The sequence below is a fragment of the Akebia trifoliata genome, chromosome 2 (assembly GCF_017979445.1).
Source record: "Akebia trifoliata isolate Shusen 1 chromosome 2, ASM1797944v1, whole genome shotgun sequence".
NCBI classification, from domain to species: Eukaryota; Viridiplantae; Streptophyta; class Magnoliopsida; order Ranunculales; family Lardizabalaceae; genus Akebia; species Akebia trifoliata.
The window spans coordinates 14,435,473-14,456,460 of NC_141376.1; the positions used below are offsets into that span (position 1 = coordinate 14,435,473).

The 20,988-nt window shown below is 35.1% G+C and overlaps 1 protein-coding gene across 3 annotated transcripts in view; it reads left to right on the forward strand.

Moving 5' to 3' along the window:
* The window catches only part of GI (gigantea protein (GI)), a 39,663-nt gene extending 23,418 nt beyond the window's left edge, over positions 1–16,245 (forward strand). For 2 of the 3 annotated variants that reach the window (XM_086431738.1, XM_086431749.1), the window contains 6 exons: positions 4,337–4,546; positions 4,746–6,296; positions 12,603–12,671; positions 12,790–13,008; positions 15,370–15,462; positions 15,563–16,245. In XM_086431738.1, the coding sequence (XP_086287864.1) occupies positions 4,337–4,546; positions 4,746–6,296; positions 12,603–12,671; positions 12,790–13,008; positions 15,370–15,462; positions 15,563–15,868 (2,448 nt within the window). In that variant the 3' untranslated portion in view covers positions 15,869–16,245. The remainder of the gene's footprint in view (positions 1–4,336; positions 4,547–4,745; positions 6,297–12,602; positions 12,672–12,789; positions 13,009–15,369; positions 15,463–15,562) is intronic. The other variant, XR_015175350.1, reaches the window with a different exon arrangement.
* Positions 16,246–20,988: the final 4,743 nt, after the last annotated feature.

A 20,988-nucleotide genomic window follows, 5' to 3' on the forward strand; every position in this document is an offset into this window, starting at 1 on the left:
ATCTAATTGATGTAAAGGCCAAGATAAATTAGCAGCTGGGGTTGCCAATATCCTAATAGTGTTCACATTGGCTATAGGTGCAAACGTTTTTCTATATTCGATCCCTTGGGTCTAAGTATACCCTTTTGTTAAGAGTCTTGCCTTGTACCTTTCCACTGTAACATCCTCTCTACGCTTTGTAGTAAACACCCACTTGCAACCTATTATTTTTTTTCCTTTTTGACAAATCTACCGTCTCTTATGTATTATTCTTTAAAAGAGCATCCATTTCTTCTTGTATTGTTTTCTTCTATTCAAGAGTTCTCAAGGCTTCTATAACATTGTGAGTAATATGAACAAAAAAAATAGACAACATAAAGGCTTCATATATAGGAGATGATGAAGAATATTATGTACAATGCATGAGCAAGTTCCCTTACGTTTGGCAATAAGAATATCAAGATTAAAAGAATCAATAGGAACAACAAAAAAACTATTACTTGGTGTTGGGAGACCAACTGGTTGGTGTGATCAACAATAGTTTCTTCTTGGATTGTCTTATGACGATAGGAATAAACTTGCAACTCTTTCTTTTTTTATTGAATCGCCTGACAAAGGCATTGACGATGAAGGATTATATATGTCAGTTAGTTGAGGGGTTACAATTGGCAAAGAAGGTAGAGAATTATGATTCTTTCATTCTTCTGTACTCATCATCTCTTCTCGAAGAAAGACAGTCGAACGAAAGAATATTGTATACTCAAAGAATGTGATGTCTTTGATGACATTTTTCAGAGGATGGATCCAAACATTGGTATCTTTTCTGAGTCAATGAATATCCCAAGAAGACACCTCGAATAGCCTTAGCATGTCACTTGGTACGATTTGGACCAAAGAATATGGATGAAACAAAGACAACTAAAACCGCGAAGAGGTAAATGAACTAAAGAATGACCTAGAACTAAGAATTGAAGCGGAGACTAAAAATTGAGGACTTTGGATGGCATACGATTGATAAGATACGTAGCTGTACGCAGGACATCAGGTCTAAGTGTATCTGCTCTAGTCATTTACAAAAAAATAAAAATAAAGTATCAGTATTTCCCATCAGCTATAACAGAAGCTGCCCCCCCCAATACATTAGTGTGAACAATCCTAAAAATTGAAGGAGATCTTTTATTACTTGTATAAAAAGAAATTCTACAATGCTTGGCTAATTGATAAACTTCACATTGAAGATTAGAAATAGACACCGACTTAAATAATGAAGGAAACAAAACTTTTAAAGATTGGAAAGATAAATGACCAAGGCGAATGTGTCACCAAAAGATATGTTGATAGGACAGATTAAGACAACTACTATGACTTGGACAATTACTCTGACTAACTGACTGAAAAGCTGTTGAATGTGTTGAAGATGAATCCAGAATATAGAAATCATTCACCATTCTTCCAACTAGTCATATTCCTCTAAATCAAGTCCTGAAAAGCACAACGATCAAGTAAGAATTTGATTGAATAATTGAATGATTTAGTGAGGCTACTCATTGAGAGAAGATTAATTGACATGTTTGGAGTGTTAAGTACATGTGAGAAAAAAACAAAGATTCATCAATTTTGTTGTCCTCTTTTCCCGAGAAAGGGAATTATTTGCTATTTTTACTTTCTATTGGATGATAACTTGTAGGAATTAAACAATGAAGACGTACTAGTCATGTGGTTTGAGCCTCTGAGGTTCTAGAGTCACGGTCCAAGATGGACAAGAAGAAAGGAAACTAGTACTGTGTGCAGAGGTATGTATACTTGATTGGGCGAAAGAAATCAAACTTGTCTGTCCATTGATCCTTGTAAGGAGGTTTCTTAGACGCTATATTTCTTTTCGGGTTGTGGATAACTTAGTAGAAGAATTGGAACTAGTGGAACAAGGTTGTGGTTGGTCTTGGACGACAACATGGACGTTAGGTTTGAGTTGAGGTTGTTGTGCTTTTCCTTTATTGAACTTAGTTGGCCTATCAATCAGATCCCAACACGTATCCCTGGTGTGTCGAGTTTTACAACAATGTTCACAACGAAGATTATCCTTATCATCACCCCCTTTCCCACTCTGCTTAGCTCCTCCCTTATTATCTTTACCAGACGAGAGTAGAGAAGAGTTGTGGGAGGTGGTTCAGAGAGGGTGCATCATATACCTTCAGCTCTCCTCACTCTGCACTAGAGAATATACATCTGCAATAAGATGAATGAAATCACGGCCCAATATTTGAATCCGAACAAACTAATAAGTCGGGTGCAACCCAATAAAAAATTGGAAGACTTGGTTCTAGTTGATTAATTTGTAGAACTCCTCAACATCCTCATTGTTCCTTCATTTATTCACCCGATAATGATCCAACTCTTCCCATAGGGCTTGAAAAGTGGAATAATACGTGGCCAAGCTTTTCTCCCCCTGGTTAAAATTGCTCACCTCCTAGTGAAGCTGATACACACGAGTCACAATTTTCTTTTGAGAATATGTTTTGGTGACCTTTTCCCAGACTTGATTAGTTGTATCTAGAAACAAATAGTTCCTACTGAGTTGTGTTTACATGGAATTCAAGAGCCATGACATTATGAACATATTATCCTGTTCTCGATGGTGGCCTCCTCAAGCTTCACCATACAACCAATGAGATACCCTAATTTCCCTCGTCCACAGATATACATCTTAACGGACCGCTAGCAGTCTAGGAAATTGATACCATCAAGTTTTACTCTCAGTAATCTGAGATCTGGGATTGTCTCCAAAACTCATCATGGGGATCAACACTGAAGCAACAAAGTTGGATTCACTATTGATGGAACCCCTTTCAAATGATATATTCTACTTAAAAATATGGATTGAGTGGGCGTTGAAATTGGTTCACATTGCCAACATTTCAATTCCTCTCCAAATCGAATGAAACCACTTTTGATGGTAGAGAATTTTGAGAATGATCAAATCCATGAAACGAAACATCTTGAAAACCCCCTAAAAGATTAGGCAATCAAGATTTTTCAAATTGATTTTTTTTTTTTCTAAAAATCAAGAAAAAAAACCCTTCAAATATTATAAAAAATTTCTAAAAAACCCATAAATTAGGGTGACTCCATCCATGTTGGTTTTGACCCTTGCCGCCGACGTCAGCGGTCCTATGACTAATGTCAGCAATCACATAAAACTTCGGCAAAAAAAAATGGTCTTGATGTTGTGCTTCAATAGATTGACATTCTTATGCTAAGTTGGAGTTCAGATCTAAGAAGAATGAGAAGAGAAGAGAAGAGAGGAAAGAGAGAGATTAGGGAGAATAATCCGTGCGATTAAGGTTAATAAGTCCACCTCTTACTATTTATATATTAACTTCTTAAAATTATATAATACTCCCCGTACAACTAAATATTTAGTTAGAACTCCTCTAACACGAACATAATGTAATACTTATTTATTTATACACCTATAACCAAAGAAAAGGGAAAACACCAAAACATCCCATATACAAAGATTATAGATGCAATGAGAATGTGACATATTAAATCTTATTCTTTTTTCAAAGTTATTTTTTGTTCGAAGACAATTGTATTATGACGTTTGTGTCTTATCCCATCTATTTGGGATCGCAACACAAAATCATGAAAAGATAGTCACAAAAATAGAAAGCATGTGAAGAATCTTTACATCATTTTTTTTTCTCCTTTTAAATGGGAAAGTATGACCATGACTGAGCAATTTTATCTTTCTTGCAAAGTAAAACAAAGAAGTCTTAATTATGTAGGTTTTATCCTTCCTAAAAATGGGGAAATTTCAGACAGTAATAAATATGTTAATACTGGTAGCTATTATCAAACTATCAATGTTCAAGGGTCCTTCTAAAATATTTTTTTCTCTGTGATGAATAGATCCTTCTATAACCATCCTTTTTTCTATTGTAATGTTTGTTATAAAACTAGTATCATATGCTTTTGCCAGTTCATTAAAAATGATATTTCATTCCATATTTTGATTTAAAGAATTAATATCTTATATTCCCATGTGGAATCAAATTTTGGAGGTTCATTGAATCATAATTTATTATCTAATGCATCTGCATTTATAATGTGTTCAGTTTATTGGTGTCCGTACATACAGTGACTATGAGTATTGTTGATATCAACTCGTGCCATTTTTAGTTTATCTGTTTGACTTCTTTTCTTTTCTTTTTTACTTAATGTTGTCATTATTGACTTCAGACAACGCAGGTCTTGAAGAAGTATAATTTTTCTGTAATTTAAATAAATTTTTTTTGTCAAAAGCATGGTATTCCTTCCAATTGTGGATATTGACTTCCTTGGTATTTGAATGTAGCTTCCAAGGAACTGGATGCAGCTGCATTTCTTGCGTGCAATTGGGATTGCAATGTCCATGAGAGCAGGTATTGCTGCAGATGCAGCTGCAGCTTTACTTTTTCGAATACTTTCACAACCGGCTTTGCTTTTTCCTCCACTTGGGCAAGCTGAAGGAGTTGAAGTTCAGCATGAACCTTTGAGTGGTTATATTTCAAGTTATAAAAAGCTGGTAATAAGGATTTCTTCATTATTACTTGAATGTTACATTTTTTTTTCTCCTTTTATGTAGGTATCAATGTAATGTAGCCTGGCTAGTTATTAGCAAGTTATTTGCTTTTATTATTCGAAGAAGACTTTGTAAGTTTTTTTTGTTGTTGAGGTTAAGTTGTTGAAGCTATCTGCCATCTGTATGAATGATTTTGTATCAGAAAGAAGTGCCTGCAGCTGAAGCCACCATTGAGGCCACAGCTCAAGGGATTGCATCAATGTTTTGTGCCCATGGCCCTGAGGTTGAATGGAGAATTTGTACTATCTGGGAAGCTTCTTATGGACTTATTCCTTTAAATTCCTCATCTGTTGATTTGCCCGAAATCGTAGTTGCAACCCCACTGCAACCTCCCGTTTTATCATGGAACCTATACTTGCCACTGCTTAAAGTCTTAGAATATCTTCCTCGTGGAAGTCCATCTGAGGCCTGCCTTTTGAGGATTTTTGTTGCCACTGTAGAAGCAATTCTTCGAAGGACATTTCCACTTCAATCCTCCAGAGAACAAATCAGAAAATCTCAATACCATTTCAGTATTGGATCCGCCTCCAAGAACCTTGCTGTGGCTGAGCTCCGAACCATGGTTCATTCACTATTTTTAGAGTCATGTGCCTCTGTAGAACTTGCTTCCCGCTTGTTGTTTGTTGTGTTAACTGTTTGTGTTAGTCATGAAGCTCATCCCAGTGCAAGCAAGAGACCAACTTGTGATATGTATCCTCTTAATGTAGTCGATGAGGACTGGCAGGCAATAAATGGAAAGCAGATTGACTTGAGAACTCGAAAAGTTAAAAAACAAGGGCCCGTGGCAGCATTTGATTCATATGTTCTGGCTGCTGTTTGTGCACTGGCCTGTGAACTTCAGTTGTTCCCGTTGATTTCTAGAAACGGCAAACGTTCGGATTCTAAAGACGCACTAAGTATAGTCAAACTTGCAAAAATAAATGGTTCTTCTAATGAGTTGCAAAATGGAATTTGTTCTGCGATTCGCCATACTCGTAGAATATTAAGACTTTTAGAAGCACTTTTTTCACTGAAGCCATCATCTGTTGGAACGTCATGGAGTTGCAGCTCAAATGAGATAGTCGCTGCAGCTATGGTTGCTGCTCATATTTCTGAACTATTCAGACAGTCAAAGGCCTGCATGAATGCTCTATCGATCTTGATTCGGTGCAAGTGGGATAGTGAGATTTCTACTAGAGCATCCTCGCTCTATAGCCTCATTGACATTCATAGAAAGACCGTTGCATCCATTGTTGACAAGGCAGAACCACTAGAAGCACACTTTGTACATGCAACAGTATGGAAAGATGCCTCAGTCAGTTGTAGTGGTAATATGCATATAAATCATTCAAACACCCATTGCTTTGCATCAGAGCGCTCATTGACACTAAGGGGTGAAGATGATAATTATTCAGGACACTCAATATCATTTCTTAAAAGTGAGAAAACAACACTCTCAACTGATGGTACAGAAAATACCTTTGGGAGAAGCATTGAAAGTTTGCCAACAGATGCTTTGGATTTGGCCAATTTCCTTACCACGGACAGGCACATTGGATATAATTGCAGAGTTCAAATTCCCCTAAGATCTGTAATTGCAGAGAAGCAAGAGTTGTGCTTCTCTGTTGTTTCACTGCTGTGGCATAAGTTGATAGCGACCCCAGAAACACAAATGAGTGAAGAAAGCACTTCTGCCCAACAGGGGTGGAGGCAGGTATTATTCTTTCATATTTCTGTTTTCAAATACTATTACTTCTGATGTTATTGAGTTTTTATTTCAATAATTCACTGCACCTGGTAAGAGAACATAAATTTCTAGATTAAACAGTGCTCTTCATTTTTAATAAGGTTGTTAGTTCAGTTCATTAACACTATGATACCTGGATATGTCAGCATGCCTAGCATTCAGGTATTAACGAGATACAATGCAGAATGCCATAGTATACTTCTAGGATACATTTTCCCTTTGCCTATTGTACTATTGGTTATTTTCAGAAGAACTTACAATTTTCTCATTTGTTTTCTAAAAAGTAAAAAGTAAAAAATAAATCATCATAACAACTGATTGGATCTTATACTCGTATCCGATGTGGTTAAAATTCTTAGATTACAATTAGAATCCTATGCATCAAATCAACTCTTAACCAAATGATTTGAACCTTTTGTATATGTATGATTTCAATCACATGTTATAACTCATAAGTATTTTTATTAAAATTCTGAAGCCTGATAATCCTTTAATCCGTAAAGAACACAAAGTGTTTTGATGGGTATACTATGTGTCTGACCAAATGTACATGTGTGTGTAAAGTGAGATCGGTTATAGTAAGTCTCGAAAGGGGTACAACTCCTTTCCTTCTTGACAAAGACAATTTGTTTCTATGGATGTCATCTTCATTGAGTAGTTTTCCTTATTTTTCCAATGGAAGTAGTGATTTTTTTTCCTGCTATTGAGGGTACCATGACTTGTATTCCTATTCCTTTTCCTTCTCCCATTATTCTTCCCTCTGTGTTAGATATTTCTAGGAGTCCTCTAGTTGAAGAAATATGTCCACTACTCAAAGTCTATGAGAAAGGATCATGAAGTAGTTCGGCCTCCAACTGTTTGTTTATCTTTAATTAATGTTTGACTTCTCCTCATAGTTTTCGTGAGTCACCTTCAGTTTTGTTAGTTCCCCTGAGTCTATTTTCCTATCGATCCTTGCAAAGGCAAACAGCCTACAATAATCACCCTATATCTCTTTTTGTTTTGGAAAGTTTGTCTCTTTTGTACGAGGCTTTTCTTTTAGGCATTTCAAGTTTTCGTACTCCTTTATAGTTGAAATTAGTATTATCCAATCTTGTACACAACATTGCCTATACCAGGACAGATAGAGGAGGTTACCCAAGTTGGCCAACAGTGTAAAACTTTACTAGGGATGTCTAATGTCATAGTTATTGCCCATTCATTCAAGGTAACACAGTAACTCAAAAGATAAAGAAGCAATTAGTTGTGCGCGTTTCGGTGTAGGAGGTGGAATATTGACCTATGGTGCACAACTTTTGGAGTTGGGATTTCCACCATGGGAACTCGCCTAATCTGGTTTTCATGAGAGAACCAAGCATATTGAGTTGGAGTCACTTTATCTAGTGTAGGGTTGTTTCATAGAGATTATGACTCCCACCAGCTAGCCTATGTTCTAACTTTAGATCTCTCTCTCTCTCTCTAATCCTATTGATGTCTCAAGTTGGGTATGTTTAATGGTGGAATTTCCAATTATTGGTGTACCATAGCTCATTGAAGTGGAATATTGAGCTATCGAGTGCTTTGATTATTGGAATTTCTACATGGTTATGTGCCTAATCTGGTTTTTGATGAGAGAACTAAGTATATTGAGGTGTATTCTCCCTCATTTGGTTCCAAGGAATCCTTGCATGTTGTGGGGTGTTTTTCTCTTGTTCTTCGGGACATTCGAGGCAACCAAACATTTAGAGGGAGACAGTGGATGAGTTCTTTTACCCCTTGTTCCCGTCACAAGGATAATGGATCAAGGGTCCAACCTCACAAGTGATGGGTTAGCTCTTGAGTCTTCCTTGCAAAGTGTCAAGGAATAACTCCTATTCTAATTCCAATGAATTTAACTCCATTGATTTGCTAGAAATAGAAGAAAAGAAAAGAAATAAATTAAAATTCACCAAAATCAGAAAAAGGCTTCAAATCACACTTGAATTAATGAGAAATCCTTGAGAAATATCTTCAGAAGTTACAAAATGGGCAGCACCTCCACCCACCAAAAAGAGTCTCTTCCAACCTCTACAGCCCCCCCCCCCTATTTATAGATGCATTGGAGTAGTCAGTTAAAATTAAATAAAAGCATGAAAATTACAAAAAGAGCAACAACAACAAAAAAAAAAAAGGTTTTCTGCTACTGTTGATTGCTCTACATTGTGTAGAGCTGATTGCTCTGGAGCGACCAGCAATCACTCTAGGCAGAGTTTTGCTGGAACTTCTTATAGAAACTTCATTTTTTGCTCCTCCACTTTTACTGGGTTCTGTTATTCTTGCTTACTTGGACACCCTTTGATGGCCAAAAATGTGTTTATTTGAGACACAAAATGCTTGTGGGGCAAAAGGCATTGTATAACAAGATGGAGTCTCACTTTATTGACTTTAGGGTGGTTGTTGAATAGATTATAAATTTATGACTACTTATATAAGATAGCATGTGTTCTGATTGTAAGTTTATCTTAGCCCATGTCCTAGCATGTAATTCAATCTTTGCCTGCTCATCCAATTGGTGTGCCTAAGCTGCATTTTTTTTGTTAATCATGTTTAAAATTGATGAGGGGTGTATAGGAAGTAACACATTTTTATGATGCTCTGTGATACATAATTTGAAGGGTTTCTTAAGAGTATTTTGATATTTGTGCATTATACAACTTATTTGCAGTATTTATGTAATTGAACCTCTTTATCTTTGTCCCACTTCTCTCTTTCTTTGTGTCTATGTATATTGTATATACAAAGATGCTACACTCACTTTGACATTTGAACAATCAACACAGATAAAATGCGCTTGAGACTCACTTTCTCTATCTAGTGACACTTCTTTGACACTGTGTCCATCATCACCAATGCCTTATCCCGAAAACATGTGGTTGGCATCACATACTTAGATCTTGCGACCTCAATTCCAAGAAATTATTGCAGATGACCAAGGTCATTGATGTCAAAGACATTATACGATAGCTTCTTCACAAAAAGATATCCTGGTCTTTACCACTAGTGAGGGCAATATCATTATTCATTAACATACACTATCGAAATAGTTGTTGTTTTATCCCGTTTAGTGATTGAATGATCGAAAGTACTCTGACAAACCCAATCTAAGATATGGCAAAGATAACATTGCCAACTCACGCTCGAGGAGATTATTTTAACCCATAGATTGCTTTCCTTAATTGACACACTTTCCTTTTATCCATCTTCCTCATCAAGAGTTTCGTGAAGGAAAGTATTTTTTTTTTTTAATGTCTGACCAATAAAGAGGCTAGGAACGAGTTGTTATAAGTGGTAGAAGAAAAAAAATGGTTCATGGGAGAAGACTGTAAATTCATAAATACCCATATGCATTTAACATGACCATTTATTTCACTATCGACTTTAAGTCGAATCATTCTCACAAAAAAAATCAAACTTTGACTTTTCTCCATTCTGGAACTTGTCACAAATAAAGTGAAATTCAACTTCAATATGTTTTGTCCTCTTATGAAACATAGGATTAGAAGCTATGTATGGCTATCTGGTTATCAAAACAGACTCGGGTATTTCTACTATGAAGTTTAGGGAAAATTACTTAAATGACCTTGGCAGAGGGATTTCTTTCTAATTAATCCCTAAGTTTTGGGCGGTTGCTTGATAGTCCATTTAGTTAACTTTTTTATTTTGTAATGGCCCCTCAACCTCATCTCAAGTTATAATGTTTTTGAAATGCCCAAACTACCCTCTCTTTTTAATCTTCTTCACATACTTAGGTTTTCCAATGACAATTCCAATCATTTCCAAGGATTTTTTATCGTGAATGACGAATGGAAAGGATATACTTATAATTTTGAATGAGAACATTTAGATGTGTTTTTTGATTTATTTCGACTATTTATAACAAAAAATGAAGAATGAAGTTGAGATTCAATTTTTTTTTATACAATGTCAAACTCACCACTTTTTATTGTCTAGCTCACCACCTTTATTTATTGTCAAGCTCACCAATTTTTATTTATTGTTGACCTCACTAGTTTTATTTATTGTCGAGCTAACCACTTTTTATTGTCGACAAATTTTTAAAAAATGTACTCGACAATAAAAATGTTGAACTCAACAATAAAAAGTGGTGAGCTCGACGTTGGTAAAACCCACTTGTTTTGGTTTATCGAGTTTTTATGATTAAAATATATGGAAAGATCGACTAAAAACTTGACATAACAACTTGTGTAGATGATTTCAAACCAAAAGAATCATCCTTAATCGATTTTAATCTAAAAACAAAGCAAAAAAATTGAAAAAATCCTAGCTTTTTTATGTACATCTTCAAAATGCTTGAAACCCCCCCTTGAAAATGGCTTCTTCTTCCTTCTGAAAACCTTTCCATCGGAATGGAGTCTCCAAAGCTTGACTAGGATGCTGGAAATTCATTTTTTTTTTGACGAAAATTGTGAGTTTGAATTGTTAGGGTAGTTTCGACATTTCAATTGGGAGAGATGTGTGGAGTGGGGTTCAGGGACTGATTAGAAATAAATGTTTTACTAAATGAACTATTAAGAGAAGTCTTAAAACTTAGGGGACTAATTAGAAAGAAATCCCTCGGCCAGGGTCCTTTAAGTAATTTTTCCTAAAGTTTATCTTCTAAAGGTGTCTTAACTAGGTTAGCTCATATGGCGCGTGTGACATGGATTTATATTTTGCCTCAACACTTGATCTTAGCAACAACTGTTACCACTCAAGAATGTACAACACCCTATGGTGGATCTCTTATCCAAAAGGAGAATTGGCCTAATATGCATTTGTGTGCCTTTCTATACGAGTATGATCATTGAACTTATATAATAAACCACATCCTGGGGAACCTTTCAAGTACCTAACAATATGCATTGCCCAATGAGGTACTATAAGAGCTTCCATAAACTTATTAACAATACTCGCAGTCACAACAAATGAAATGTCTGGTTTGATAATGTTGACGTAATTCAACTTCCCAGCAAGTGTTCTATACTTTCCATGTCATCAATAAGGTCTCCTTGATTAGTAATCAACTTCTGTTTTGGATCCATGGGAGAATCCACGAGTTTGAACCCAAATGAACTTGTCTCATATAGTATATCTAAGGTATGCTTCATCTGTGACAAACTAATACCACCATCTAAATGTGTCACCTTAATCCAAGAAAATATCTCAATTTACCCAAATCCTTGGTGTGAAACTTTTGTTATAAAAATGGCTATAACTTCTCAATCCCAGCAACATAATTTCCTATCAACACAATATCATCCACATATAGAAGCATATATCCATTAGTTAAATGAGAATGGAAAATGGAGTGGTCTATTTGTCACCTCGAGATCGCAAACTCAAGAACCGTGTTAAGTTTTCCAAACCATGGTCACAGGGAATATTTCAAACCATAGAGCACATTTTTGAACCTTCATACTTTACCAACCTTTGCCTGAGTAACAAACTCAAATGATTGCTCCATATACCTGTTCCTACAAATTACCATGCAAAAAGGTATTCTTCATATCAAGTTGGTACAAGGGCCACCCAGACATAGTAGTTAAAGAGATAATCTCACAAACAGAGGCAATCTTGACCATTGGGTAGAAGATCTCAACATAGGGGAATACATGAAGAACACCAAAAGTTGGAAAAACAACCTTTAGAAGAAATCACCTTTGCCAGATCTCTCAGATTCAATCACAGCCAGAAACACTTTTCTACATGGAAGATTCAAATACTGGCGAAATCACGAGTTTCAATCTGATCTAGAAAATCATATTTTATCCCAAAATGGAACAAAATAAGGAAAGATGTGGAATAAAGGAAGAAAAAAAAAGATCAAACCCTAATTACACGTAAATCTCTGATACCATGGAAACTATGGTTTAGAAGAGAAAAGATGAGAGAAGAAGAGAAGTATGTGGAGAGGGGATGAGTCGAAACTGAATCCAAACCTTGCTGCCCCTTTTATATCATATATCATAACCGAACAATGGACATGAAAAAGACAGATTGAGCATTTTTTTTTCCGGCATTGGTAGTATGCCCTATACAGTTGAATCTATTATTACAAGGATATTGACACAGTTAGAGGGATATGTAGTTTTCATGAAGTTTATCGGATAAGTTGTAAATTGTTAGTTGAGGAATTGACTAAAAGTAATGACATCGTTACATCAAAATTCCCTCTATTCAATACTCAATTAATTCTATCTGAATGTCTGCATCGTCATGAAAATGCATTTGATTGACCAACCTTTCTGTGTATAGGTCGTGGATGCCTTGTGCAATGTTGTATCAGCTTCACCAACGAAAGCGTTGACTGCAATTGTTCTTCAGGTCCAGATTTTGTTCAACTTGTGAATTTTCAACAAAACAGATCATGCCTTTACTTTTTCTTTTCTTTTTTCAACCTAATTATTTGTTTAGTCACTTTTTTGCCATGTTTCCCTGTCAGGCGGAGAAGGATTTTCAGCCTTGGATTGCTAGGGATGATGAGCAAGGTCAAAGGATGTGGAGAATTAACCAAAGGATTATAAAATTAATCGTGGAGCTGATGAGAAATTATGATAGCCCAGAGTCATTGATAATTCTAGCAACTGCTTCAGATCTTCTCCTTCGTGCTACAGATGGAATGCTTGTTGATGGAGAAGCATGCACTTTACCACAACTAGAGGTGATACTTCTTGAGAAAATTGAGTTTTTTTTTTGTTACAGATATAGAGCTTGATTTTAGACATGTCTTCATAGTTTTACTATATATACTTAACAGATTCAAATGATTATACACTCAGTATTTTCTAGTGAAAAAAATGTTTCACCAATATGCCTTTCTTTTAGTGTATAGCACATTTTTTATATTTGTCATCTTGTATCTCCTAGAAAATATATTTGGGTCCTTTTGATTGAGGTCTTATGTGTTGCCTTATGTGAGAGAGTCCTTGTGGAACCCAGTCTCATTGAGGCTAATGAGTAGTGCAAGGATAAAGATAGTTTTGGGAGGAGTTGACCATAAGTTGGTTGACCGCATGCTAGGTAGAAGTTTCCTGCTGCTAAGGTTTAAGGGCAAGGAAATTTCCATAACCAGGTATGATACTAATCAAATAAAAGATGGGCTTCAAGGTCTTTCAAGATTAGTTTTGATGGCTAATCATGATCAGGACAAAGGTACTCAATAACGGTGCCACACATATTCTCACATAGATCATCGTCTAGTAATTATGAAGGATGTAAGCATGGAACTAAGCCAATATGCAATGAATCCAGAAAGGTAGAAAGGGGAGTGGCTTTTGCTCCCATGAGGATATTTGACAGGAAAATGCAAATACTCATGAATAATCAATATGGGCAGAGTTTGAAGAGGATTTTAGTTCATCTTGGTTACAAGTTCACTGGGCAAGGTAGAGTTGTGATAGTTGCTTTAGTGGTGCAAGGGAGTAATGACTGGGAGCTTGTTCAAGCTATTTGGGAGTACAATTGTTGATGGCATAGCTAAAGTAGGTCAAGGAGTCTGTAAAGCATCAAGGAAATCTGGGAAAGAAAGTTGATGAAGGTGGAGTTCCAACAATCAAGTTCAAGGGTGACGTGGGCTTGGTCCATTGTCTGCAGATCTGGGAGCCAGCTGGATTGAAAAAAGGTGCTGATGATGGTTTGAGGTGATATGGAGCGAGTTTGAGGTGTATCTTTGATGGAGCTTGTTCATGGTGACGCATGTTCATGAATTTGGATCTAAAGTGAACAACAATTCTAGAATCAACCTTGGTGTGTGGCATATCAAAACTCAAGCTAGTGTAGATTTGTTATCGTGGGTTGCTTGAATGTGTGAGCATCTTTTTGGGTTCAATTTCATGGAGATAAACGAGTGGAGAAAGGATAAAGTGGGTTTTGGGAGGAGTTAGCCAAATGTTGGTAAACTGCACCTCAAGTCCTCAAGTAAAAACACACTCGTAGTGGGTTTTGTGCTTCAAGACTTGTGGTCCTCTATGAATAGGAGTTGTAAGATGAAGCATCATCATCCCATAGCATTGGGGAGGTATACCAAAAGCATTGAAAGGTATCTCATAGTACTCCAGGCTTTTCTGAGTAGGATCCGAGTATGGTTAATATGCATTTTGGGTAAGGCCAGGTATTTGGGGAATGTTTCAGTTGGCGTTTATAAGTTGAATGTTTTTTGTTTAGGGAGTCAGGGTTTTCTAGTATACTGGAAGTTCTTAGTCATCAACACCGAGAACTATTAGCCCTTAGCAATGAGCCACATAAGTTGAGTTGGAATGTATCAAAATAGTTGTATAAATAGCTAACTGATAATAATTTGTTTTACAAATGAATCACCATTATCTGTAATTTTCTTTTCTAAGTGAATATTATCTGTGAAATTTAAAGGTACTTTCTACAAGCAACTTATAATTTGTGTCACTTTTGTAAATATTATCAATATTTTTAGAATAATCCTTCAACAAAGATTAATTCATGAATTTTATTGTTTATCAAAATATTTCCACTGAAATCTTGCATTTTTATGTATAAAAAAATTGATTAATTCGGTTTAAATTCATTATTCACTGAAATATTTCCCGAAATGAATAATGATTTCCACCGTAATACACATACAAAAAGAAATTATCAGTTAAAGTATTTGTTGAGTATTGTGGAAATGAAAATATTTTGGTGTATTTCATGAGAATATGTCAAAATTTAATACTACGGTTTCTGTGTTTGGTGTGATGCTTACGTCTCTCTTTCTCTACTTGTTGCCATTATTTTATGTGGTTTCTTAGTATTCTTCCATCACAATGAAGGCACTCTGTTACGACAATTACGTTTTAGTTTTTCATGTTTGTGAACTGGGTCTCAGTTCACAAAATTGGAATCGGAGCCAAACAATTCAATTATCTTGTGCTTCTGCTTGGTTTTGTGGTGTTGAAGATGTCTCCGAAACCATTTCTTTTTCTTTTATGATTCTGGTTACTCGATAATCATTTCTGTTTTTATGTTTGTTTTACTGAGATTATGTTTCCCTCTATACAAAAATGGGCAGCTCCTGGAAGCAACAGCTAGAGCAGTTCCGCTTGTGCTCGAGTGGGGAGATTCCGGCTCAGCCATCACAGATGGCCTCTCAAACCTATTGAAGGTAAGCCAATACCCCTAATTAAATCTTTCTCAGCTATATCCCACATTAAGAACCAATTAAAACCCTTATTATGTGATTTACTTGTGGCTTTGTAATGTAGTGTCGCCTACCAGCCACCGTACGTTGCCTTTCTCATCCAAGTGCACATGTTCGTGCTCTTAGCACATCAGTTCTTCGTGATGTTTTGCTCATTGGCTCAATCAAGTCCATCTCTAAAGCAGATAATTTAAACGACATTCATAGCCCTCCTTATCGGAACTTAGGTGTAGGCATCATTGACTGGCATACAGACATTGAAAAGTGCTTAACATGGGAGGCTCATAGTCAGCGTGCAACAGGACTCACGACCACGTTTCTTGATGTTGCTGCCAAGCAGTTAGGTTGCACCATTTCCAATCAAGATTAACCCTTGTTATAAGCATTCGATGAACAATTTAGATTTATTGCCAGTTATATTCGTCACAATAAACTTACGAACAGATGGACATTAACGTAATATGTTTAAAGGGACAGGACAGGCTAAAGAGGTAATCTACATCTTCTGTTATTGTAGATAGGAAGCCAGTGTATTTCCATCCTTCTGTTAGTGGAGACAATGCCTTTTTCTTGACCTTTCTAGTTTTTGTATGTAATATATAATTACAAACTGACCTCACCCTTGTGATTAGCCATGGAGACATTACTGGAGAGCAGAGATGTAGCTGGTGATTTGGCATGGAGACATTTTCTACTGTGGAGGGCAGAGATGTAACTGGTGATTAATGCATTTCTTTTTCGAGCTGATCTCTCTTGTATGCCAAGAATGTGAGATTGGTTTGTAGCTGGATATGGGTCTCTTCCTGACAGGATTGAAGATTGGTCTTATGATACTCTCTAAGTGATATGCTTTTCTTTCAGTCCCTCGCTCGTGCTTGGGTGGAAAGTCCATGAGGTGAATGGAGAGCGCAATTCAATCAAAACGAATTCAGTGGCCCACACACACACACACACACACACATTATTTTGAGGACTCCTTGTCCTCTCCTTAATAAAGTCGTTGGCTATAAAAAAAAATGCCAACTTTCTTTGGATTTGCAAATATAATCTCTCTCTCTTTCTCTCTCTCTCTCACGCACATTTCTCTGGAATTTTTTTAATGTTAAATCTTTTTATCTACTGAGAGAGAGATTAAAGTTTGTCTTAACGTCTATCAATTCCCATTTTGTTTCCTCTGCAAATCAAATGGGGGAGGGGTATTTTTTGAAGAATTTGGTTTTAGGTGGGAGTTCGTGTGCTCCAGTTAAGTTCTCTTTTGCTTCTCACGTTGGTCGTCTCGGTTGCCTTTTGTACATTCTTTTTCTACTTTCAATATCTACTTAGTGTTTGTCAGGCCTTAAAAATTTAACACGAATCCCAAGGATTCTTTCATTAAATCATGATAATATATAATAATAGACAATAATTCATGTTTTAATAGTTGTAATGCAATGGAATACTACCTAAAATAAATAAATAAATAAGAGTTTGCGGAAGCAAACAATAATTCTAATTATAATTTATGATCCTTAATCTCATAATAATAAGTCTCATTAACTGAAACAAAAGACATAATTACGTGATGGCATTGACTATAAATGGACACACAATGCCTTGACATAATTTCGCAAATTAAAGTAAATGAAAAATTAAATTAAATATGATATTTATTTAAATATTTTTAATGAAAATAATGTGTTGAAAATGTTATGTTGTTGGGGGTAAAATAGTGTTAAAAAATTGGTTTTGTTGGTAGTAGAAGTCATTTTCGTCAGTGCCATAGACAGAGGGCATTTTAGTGGTGGCAAGGTCAATGTTGCTGAAAGAGACAAACCAATGTCGATATTTTTCTTACAAAATTTCTCTAATTTTACTCCAAATTCATTCAAATCTTTTTCAAAATCTGTCAAACACAATATCATCATAAATACTATGAAAACTACATTGTTTTTATCTTTTAAAATAAGATCTACGAGTTTTATTAACTAATCATGTATGTTTTTTTTTTTTTTAATGACCATAAATTGAAATCATAATCAAGATCATAAATCGAAAGTGGATTTTCACTAAAAATTGTATAATTAGAAGCTAGAAGGGATCCTACTAGATTGCATCTTTTACGAAGGATCGATTCCAAACGATTGCTTTTGTCTGATATCGAAAGTTTCTCTTCGACTAAAACACGTTTATTTATTTATTATTATTATTATCAATGTGAAGCCTTGAATCCGACTTTTCTTTCATCGAGCCTTGAATTCGACTTTACGATTTTCGAATTAAAGATTTTAGCTTTTCGGGTTAGAGTTAGGGTTTTAATCCGGATAAGATATTAGAATTCTGTAAATTTTCTCTAACTATAGTATTTATAGTGATATAGGTACTGACAGGTCATTTTTGAATTTATTTTATTTTGTTTAAAAAATCTATGTCTTAAGCTTTGATTTTTTACGAACTTATAGTCCATTTTGAGGTATTTTTAGATACGAACCTAATGGTGTTATCAGATTTTCCAAATTCTAGTTCCAACAATCATTTTTTTCTTTTGATTATAAATTTGACATAAAATTCGAGGATTTTGTAACTTTTTTGTTCGACCTCTAATTAAGGTGTGTTATAAGCTAAAATATTTTATTTTTTTGACCCTTTTGAACGTATTGGTGATGTTAGAATTTTTCAAAAGTTTATAAATCAAGATCCATACTTCTAAATATTGTATAAACCAACATTTACAAAGTCATAACTTTACTTTTTCCCTAGAGATACGAATTGAATTTTCAAGCTAGTATAGTGTTAGTCATGTTTCACATTACCATCTCTTACATTTGTCAGACCCACTAGCCCATAAATTTTGTCTACATGAACCCAAATAAATCATTTTAATAAATAATACACAAGATTGTATTTTAATATTCTAGTCATGGGTTTGAAACCCAATATTTTTCACCATTGGATCCATTTTATAGACACCGATGACAAGTACTTAAATTCATCAATTGAATATAAGTGCAAAAGATAATATAATGTCCAACGATGACCAACAAAAAGAAAGGAGGGTTTTTCTTGGTTGGCAGATACTGTAATAATTTAACAACTCTCAACATGAACCATGATCGTACATTTCCTTTAAGTGGAGTAACGTGATTTGTAGAATGTGCCTCCAAAATTTTGGGGCGTAACTTAAAGAAGGTGCCAACTGAGCTAAGTTGGTTGGTTAAGGTTTGAGGAGTGTTGATTCCATGACTTAGGTTCAAATCCTACTGAACCTACCTTCACCCCTACTGATAACTAAATCCTTGCTTGCCTAGTATACTATGAAATTGGCGATACTAGATTTATCTTGTAGACACCCCAAATTGCATGAGCCCTATAATAAAAAAAAAAGGTTCCGAAACCTTAATTGTAGTACAAAGCCCGAAAGTCCATCCAAGGAATTCTTAATCCTTGTTTGAAAATAAAATTCCTAAATCCGTGACATCCCTTCCCATCTTGATCTCTTTTGCCACTTGGCACAATTCCATAAGCACCCAACACCCAAGCCCATGTCCAAACCTTCTTTGACCACACTCACAATTTTAGCCCATGTCCAAAATAAAACTCAAAGCCCTTTTGTTAGCTCATGCACACAGCCGTCATATTCTCATAATCTCCATGTTTCAAAAAGCTTCAATCCCATTGGTGGGTTAACCCTTCATAAGAAGAAGTTCATTTTACCCTCACTTCAAAACAAAGTCAATTAAAAAAGTATCATGATTCCATTAAATTTGACAAATACCTAAATAAGTCCCCATTTTGCCATTAAAAAATTAAAAGCATTGAGAACACTTGTCACATTCTAAGAGAGTCAATTCCAAAATTGTAGTTTTGCCCATGTTTTATGAGTTATTACAAAATAGTCAAGGTCTACTTTCTACTTACTACATCATCTTTACACATGTCACTCCCTTATTCATTTTTCTAAAAATATTTGTTGTCTTTCACCTCTCTACTCTTATTTTTAAAATATTTATCAAAATTAAAAATAAAAAATACTTTTACGATTTCATCTCATAATTTTGATTTTTAATTTCATAAAAAATGAAAAATCCAAAAAGAAATAAGACAAATCCCATGTCCTTTCTCTTTGCTTTTAAGGTTGGACTATTTTGTCCTGAAAGTTATCTCAAAACTCTATTTAAGGGGATCCCTCCCTTGAGTTGAGACACACTTTATTCTAGTCTCAAACTTAAGTCAAAATCCCCATACTACTAAGCCTCCATCTCTTCAAAAATCCCTCCCCAATCTCTCAAATTCCTACACCACTCTCTAAGACTTCATCACTTAAGAATTCCTCAACTCCAACATAAGCTTCCATCTTTAAAAAAAAAATCTCTACACCACTCATCCCTTCTTTTTCTCTTCTAAAAAACCTCCCTTAAAGACTTTAAAGGAAGAAGAAAAAAAAAAAGATACAACATGCATACAAGGTGGGTAAGAGTATATTTAAATTTTAAGCATTGCATCCCCCTTCCGCTCTTCCACTCATTGTAATAACTTTATCTTTAAATATTTACTTTCAAGTAATGTAGTGTAATTTAATTTTCCTTTTATGGCTAGAGAGGTAAAGAGTAATCCCTTCATGTGAGATAATTTCTTCCTATAAGTCCATTATAAATTTCCTTGGGAATATTTAGTTGTCTTTCAATTATTTATTTTCCAAACTTATTTAAATTCCAACCAAGTGGTGCAACTTTCTTTTAAAGCTTACTTGCATTGCGTGTAGTTTAAGCCTAATGGCTATGGAGGAAGATAGTAATTCCTCCGTATAAAGTAATCTTCCCTTTACCAAATCCATAATAAGTTCTTTGAGAAACCATTGTATTCATACACTTTTACATACACCATACCTTTTTATTCTAAATAACAATGAGTCAAAGAGTGTTATCCTTATGGATTAATACTCACAACTCAATGCAAACGAAAACAGTCCCTTACAAATACATTTTAAACACTTTTGCACCCACTCACATTTTTTTATCTCATGCATCCATACATACATGTATTATTCATTTTCCTAACACAAAAATCTTTAAAAAAAAAACCCTTTTAATTTTCACCCTTTGGCCAATAGACGATAATCATCAATTTGATGAGTGAGATGAGGTGTCTAACATCTTTCTTATATCACAAATTGAACCTCATTAACAAGACTCTACGTAGACCATGTCCTTTTTCATTAACGAGAGTCACTACAATGACATGGGAAATCGATTTTCTAAAAATTATTTCAGGTGTTTACTCACACTCATTTCTAAAAAGAATGATGACAACTCCAAAAATCATATAGTATCAAGATTTTCATAAGAAAATCACACATCTACATACATCTTCCTCAATAGTCAATGTCCCTGTTTTCGAATTTAATGATAAAATTCTGATTTATTCAAAATTCGAATAAAATTGAAATTTCACCACTAATTCGTCAATGAAAGTAAACCTAATCTTGAATTTTTAAAAAATTCCCCCTCGTGCTAT